This window comes from Sinocyclocheilus grahami, unplaced genomic scaffold (assembly GCF_001515645.1).
Source record: "Sinocyclocheilus grahami isolate Dianchi unplaced genomic scaffold, SAMN03320097.WGS_v1.1 scaffold2974.1, whole genome shotgun sequence".
In the NCBI taxonomy this organism is placed as follows: domain Eukaryota; kingdom Metazoa; phylum Chordata; class Actinopteri; order Cypriniformes; family Cyprinidae; genus Sinocyclocheilus; species Sinocyclocheilus grahami.
In genome coordinates, this window is record NW_015508147.1 from 16,172 (window position 1) to 22,852 (window position 6,681).

Genomic DNA, 6,681 nt, shown 5'->3' on the forward strand with positions numbered 1-6,681 from the left:
TGCCTTGAATTTAATGCGAGTAGCTACTGGTAGCCATTGCAATTTGATGAACAGAGGTGTGACATGCGTTCTTTTTGGCTTATTAAAAATTTATCTTGCAGCGGCATTTTGGATTAATTATAGAGGTTTAATAGCAGTGGCTGGAAGACCTGCCAAGAGAGCATTGCAATAGTCCAGCCTGGATAGAACAAGAGCTTGAACAAGGAGTTGTGTTGCATGTTCTGAAAGAAAGGGCCTGATCTTCCTAATGTTGTATAAAGCAAATCTGCAGGACCGGGCAGTTTTAACAATGTGGTCTGAGAAATCCAGCTTATCATCAATCACAACTCCAAGGTTTATAGCTGATTTTGAAGGAGTTATGGTTGATGAGCCCTAACTGGATGGTGGAATTTTGATAAAGTGATGGGTTTGTTGAAACCACAAGCAGTTCTGTCTTAGCCAGGTTGAGTTGAAGGTGATGGTCTGTCATCCAACAAGAAATGTCTGTTAGACATGCGGAGATGCGAGCAGATATCGTCGGCTCATCAGGGATAGCAGGGATATGAAAAGTCATGTTTCTGAATGACAGAACCTAGTGATGCCATGTAGACAGAGAAGAGAAGTGGTCCAAGTACTGAGCCCTGAGGCACCCCAGTAGCTAGATGTTGCGACTTGGACACCTTATCTCTCCAAGATACTTTGAAGGACCTATCTGAGAAGTAAGACTCAAACCACTGGCGTGCAGTTCCTGAGATGCCATTTTCCAATAGGGTTGACAGGAGAATCTGGTGGTTCACTGTATCAAAAGCAGAAGACAGATCCAGCAAAATAAGTATAGATGATTTGGAAGCCGCTCTTGCCAGTCTTAGGGCTTCAACAACTGAAAGCAAGGCAGTCTCGGTCGACTGTCCACTTCTGAAGCCAGATCGGTTGCTGTCCAGGAGGTTGTTCTGTGTGAGAAAGGCTGAGACTTGGTTGAACACAGCTCATTCAAGTGTTTATGCAATGAAAGGTAGAAGGGAATCTGGTCTGTAGTTCGCTAAATGAGTTGGATTAAGAGTGGGTTTCTTAAGAAGTGGGGTTATACAAGCCTGTTTAAATGCTGAGGAAAAAAACACCAGTGTGAAGGGATGTGTTAACGATGTGAGTGAGTGCAGGTACAACGGCAGGAGAAATGGCTTGAAGGAGATGAGATGGAATAGGATCAAACGGACAAGGATTAGGATGATTGGAAAGGATGAGTTTAGAGACTTCTGCCTCAGAGAGTGGAGAGAAGGATGAAAATGAGTATATGTTTGCTGGTAAGATGTGTTTGACAGTTTGTGGTGTGGCAAATTGTGGAATGATAGTAAAAAAACTTTTTTTCACTTTGCTTGCAAAATTATAGGAAACGATCCTCATTTGATCCTCAAAATGAAGTAAATAAATAAATGAATGAGTAAATAAGTGAATAAATAAGTTAATCAAATAAGTAAACTATTGCACGTGATAGAAGATAGGACAATACATGACTATGAAGCATATCACCCAGCACCAGCCCAGAACTACTAATAATTGACAGTTGCTTCTTTTACACTCTACGTCTTGGATTTAACACCGTACCCACATTTTTATAGAGTCTGCCTGAAAGTATCAGGAAGGCTGTTGTCTTCTTGGAAGGTCGATTTCCACAACTGACCAATCCTTACGCTGTTGCGATGACATCCTACGCCATGGCCAATGCCAACAAACTCAATAAAGGCATCTTGATGAGACACTCCACCCAAGGAGAAGGTCAGTCACACCAACATCAAAAATGTGTTGATATTCATACAACATAGAACAATAAAATAAACAATAAAATAAGAGTGGAAAATTATGAATTGTAGCTTGTAATTACAGCTGCTTGTTGGTGGCATACCAGCAGCACAAATAGCTCATAAAGAAGCCAAAGCATCAAGCTCAATGGTCGGGATCAGCATATGCGAATGGGGCTTCATCTCCACATCTTTTGATAAACTTGTGTTGTGTTTGAAACAGCCGGTCGGTCCTGGACTGTCCCTGGACAACATCATCACTCACTAGAGGCGACGGCTTATGCTGTGCTGGCGCTTGTGAAGGACAAAGACTTTGATAAAGCAGGAGAAGCAGTGCACTGGCTGAACAGACAACAGACTCACTATGGTGCTTATGGCACCACACAGGTACACTAACACCTCATCATTTGACTGTGATAATAGGTGTACAGATGGTGGAGCCAGCATTTGACAGTAGGTGCAGCTTGAGCTTTCATTAATGAGAACAATAGCATCTGTAAATATTGTTACTACCTCATTGTTATAGGGTGAAATTGTACTCGGTTACAAACATAACCTTGGTTCCCTTTCGATACTACACTCGTACTGGGTCTTGCTAGACGCTATGAGAACAGTACAATCACGCCGTGCCGTGGAAGAGGAACAACAATGGTAATCCTTGTCTTTAGCACCTCAGGGCCCAAGAGAACAAGGACAATAAATCCCTCCAGGCTAACGAGCTAAGCCTCACGAAGGCCTCACCCAGCCGAGTGATCATTCCAGAAGACTTGCGCAGCCTCAACACACATGGGGGCCGAGAGCGCACAAGTAAGCTCTCTGATAGGTCTGGGCATATTACATACAAACTGCACTCAGAGCGAACTACGTACCAGATAAGCAGAAAGAACCCTTGCCTGCAAGGCAGGGACATCAAGGTTATAGAACCTAGCAAAAGTGGATGGCGAGGCCCAGCCAGCCTCCGCACAAATTTCTGCAATGTTCACGCCGCCAGACCATGCCCACGAAGAGGCGATGCCTCTAGTTGAGTGGGCTCGTACTCCAACAGGGCATTGTAGGCCCGTGGAAGAGTAGGCGGTTTTAAACGTCAGGGACCGAAGATCGACGAACTGCAGCGGCACGAAGGGAGGACCCTTCAGGGCCCTCAGAACAGTGGGCAGGTCTCACATAGGGACAGTGAGAGGCCATGGTGGATTTAACCTCCTGGCTCCCCTCAAAAATGATCAACAAAGTTGTTCTTGACGATCGATTGGCCCGTCATAGGGGCATAAGAAGCCACTATTGCCGCCACATAGACCTTGAGCGTGGTGAGGGAGCATCCCTTGTCCAACAGCTCCTGCAGGAAGGACAGTATCACCGATACGTCGCAAGTGAGTGCGTCCAGATAACGCTGACCATTTAAGGGCATAGAGGCGTCTTGTCGTCAGAGCTCTAGCCTGAGAAATGGTGTTCAACAAACAATTTGGGAGACTAACAGGCTCCCGTCGAATGGCCACAGGTGCAAGGCCCACAGCTCTGGCCTGGGGTGCCATATCATCCTTTTCGCCTGGGAGAGGAGATCTCGCCTCAGAGGAATAGGCCACGGGGATGCTATTAGCAGCTGCGACAGCTCTGCCAACCAATGTTGGTTTCTCCAGAGCGGGGCCACCAGGAGCACTTTGCGTAACTGTTCCCTGATCTGCCTGATTACCTGTGGAATCAGGGCAACTGGGGGAAAAGCGTGGAGAAGGTGGTTAGGCCAGTTGTGGGCCAACGCATCCTTGTCCCTGGAAAAATAGATTGGGCAGTGAGAATTGTCTTCTGAGGCGTAGAGGTCTACTTCCGCTCTGCCGAAGACTTCCCAAATTTTCTGAACTGTCTGCGGATGAAGCATCCACTCCTCTGAGAGGACCTTGCTTCGTGACAACTTATCAGCTCCTCGGTTCAATATGCCCAGAACGTGTGCTGCTCTCAGCGAACGTAGGTTTAGCTGGGCCCATTCCAAGAGGCACTCTACTAGTACAAGAAGTTGCTTCGAGGATAGTCCCCCCTGGAGATTTATGTAGGACACCACCGTCTTGCTCTCCGAATGGACCAAGACATGATGGCCCCTGAGGTCTAGTAGGAAGGTTCGACAGGCCCGCCATACCGCCAACATTTTGAGGCAGTTGATGTGCAGACTGCTTTCCGGTATCGACCAGTGGCCAAACATTGGTTTCCCTTCGCACAGAGCTCCCCAACCTGTGTTGGAAGCATCTGTCGAAACCACCTTCCTCCTGTAGGCCATTCCCAGGGGAACTCCCTGTTCCATCCATTGAGTGTTCATGCAGGGGGTCAGGGCCATTACACAGGCCTGGTTTACCCTGATAATCAGGCGTCCATGACGCCACCCATGGGATGGGATCTGCGGTTTCAGTCAGTGCTGGATGGGGCGCATTCGCATGAGGCCCAACTGTAGCACTGGAGATGCTGCAGCCATGAAGCATTTTCTGAAACCTCTTGAGGGGGTGAGAGGCACCAGCCTTGAAGCAGGCTGCGAGCCGCCGTATGCTCAGGGCAGGCTCTGTTGTGACCTTCGCTTTCATTTGAGCCGAGTCAAATACTGTTCCCAGGAATGAGACTCGCTGGCTGGAAAACAGTGCGCTCTTGGCAAAGTTCACCCTGACCCCCAGGCATTCCAAATGGCTGAGGAGAAGGGCTTTGTGAGATAGACTCCGACTGGGCCAGAATGAGCCAGTCGTCGAGGTAGTTGAGAATGCGGATTCCTGCCTGTCTCAGTGGGGAAAGAGCCGCAGGGACAGCCAGGCCCTGTGTATTGATAATCCACTCCCTCGAAGGCGAATCTCAAGAATAGCCTGTGATGGGGGGCCGTACAAGTGTATTATCGGAAGGGAACTAAATATTCTGACTGAGTTAAGATTCTACTCTTATTAAATTGAACCATGTTAATGGCAGGTAAACCATGCATTTTAACTACCATGCATTGTACCTAGCTACCATTGTAAAAAGTAACTATATGGTTTCTATGGTATTTGTTATGAAAATCAATAGCCTAAACTCATTTATAATACATGCAAATACACATAAGTTGCTATAGCTTAATTACTAAAAAAAAATACTGTAGTTATATTTCATTACTCCTTTAAATCCATTTGTATAATAACAAAAAACATTCTTGGCCTGATTAACCAAGATTTCCATAAAACAAACAAAACAAGCACTTCAAATTAATAAAATATCATTATGCAGACACATAAAATTTAATGGTAGTACCTGATTTCTTAATTGCATTTCTTAGTCTACACTTTCAATAAAACATTTGCTATTGATTTGTAAAATATGTTTTAATGCAAGTTTTAATTGCTTTTAAACTGTAATGACTAGCAGGAATGACCAGTGTGGTGTTTCCAGCACTTCAAAGCAGTGATTCTTTTTGCAAAGCAATTGATTCAGTTTATTCAAAGTTTCAGAAAGCTGTGTTTCTCACATCATTACATTTTAGTTGCAGCCTGGAGTCCTGTCTTTGAATGCTTTTCTGTCTTTTCTAGGCGACCATCATGGTGTTCCAGGCCGTGGCAGAGTATCGCACGCAGGTGAAGGACCGTCAAAACTTCAATCTGGACGTGGAGCTGTCCGTGGCAGGAAGAAGCAAACCTGTCAAATGGGCTATCAAAACAAAGAATGCACATCTTACACGATCAGACAGGGTGAGGAGTAACAAAATAAAATCATTCAAAATGGTTCTAGCTTCATATTTCAATTGAAATCGTATTGTTTTATTATATACGTTTTGTTGTTCGCCATCATGTTTAATAAAATCTTCACGTATCTCTTTTATATCATGGATTTGACTATTCTGATGACTCGAGTACGTCTGCATTCACTCAACAGGTGGAGATAAACCAGGAGTTCAATGTAACTGCTAAAGGAACTGGAACAGCCATTCTCTCAGTGAGTGTTTGTGAGCGTTTATACAGTCAACAGCAAGATTAGCGTTTGAACATCTAATCTGAGACGTGGTGCTGTTTTCAGGTTCTGACGCTGTACTACGCCAGACCTGTTGAGAAGAAATCTGACTGTACTTTCTTTGATCTGACTGTTAAAATGGAGAAAGACAATGAAGGTAAGATTGAGCTCCTGCCCTTTCTGTGGCACTTTCCATACATGATGTTTTTCACACTGCAATTAACTCCAGGTTATTGTTGCTCTATACCCCATATTTAACCCCAGGTAAAGGCAACAAATGACACTGACACTGCAAATATGCAAATTAGAATGTTAACTCAGGGTTTAGGAATGTAAAATGTGAAATATCAGTTTTAAAATGCGTACAGATGAATTGTTAACCCTGGGTAAATTATGAGCAGTGTGAACGTGAAGCAACATAATATAGAATTCAGTTAACCTTGGGGTTTAGAATGACCCAGGGTTATTTTTAAGTGTGAAAAACTGTATTTATACCCAACCCCTTATTTTAATATAGTATATAATATATTTTGTTTCCCTTTAGAAAAACAAAGAGCCATTGCAAGTTACAGCTTCACTATGGATTTCTTGTATGTGAAACAATATCCTAATAAGTATATTTTTTGTCATTAAATCATTTATTTGTAATTTATCAGCATGTGCTCATGTTGGCTGTTTTTAAACTTGCTTTGTTTACTTGGTTGGAGCCCGAGTTCGATCCCCCCCTCACTTTTCTCACATTGGCGGTATGTTTGCATCATGCATCATGTGAGTACTAGTGAAAGCTGGTTACCATTGTGATTAGATAATGACTCTGACAGAGACTTCAGTTTCACTGCGCTCTAACACGGATGGCACTTGTTTTACAAATACAGAGACGAGTTTATTCAGAGACGAGCAGCTCTGCGTCACCACAGTGTAATAATTCTGAAGTCAAACGGACTCGGGTTCAAACCAAAAGCTC

At 44.2% G+C, this 6,681-nt stretch overlaps 1 protein-coding gene across 1 annotated transcript in view; it reads left to right on the top strand.

Annotated features, from left to right (window-relative positions):
• LOC107575883 (complement C3-like) overlaps positions 1–6,365 on the top strand; it is an 18,368-nt gene extending 12,003 nt beyond the window's left edge. The window contains exons 6-11 of the mRNA XM_016262199.1: positions 1,596–1,752; positions 1,999–2,162; positions 5,300–5,458; positions 5,643–5,702; positions 5,784–5,874; positions 6,262–6,365. Of these exons, the coding sequence (XP_016117685.1) occupies positions 1,596–1,752; positions 1,999–2,162; positions 5,300–5,458; positions 5,643–5,702; positions 5,784–5,874; positions 6,262–6,350 (720 nt within the window). The 3' untranslated portion in view covers positions 6,351–6,365. The remainder of the gene's footprint in view (positions 1–1,595; positions 1,753–1,998; positions 2,163–5,299; positions 5,459–5,642; positions 5,703–5,783; positions 5,875–6,261) is intronic.
• The last annotated feature ends 316 nt before the right edge of the window (positions 6,366–6,681 follow it).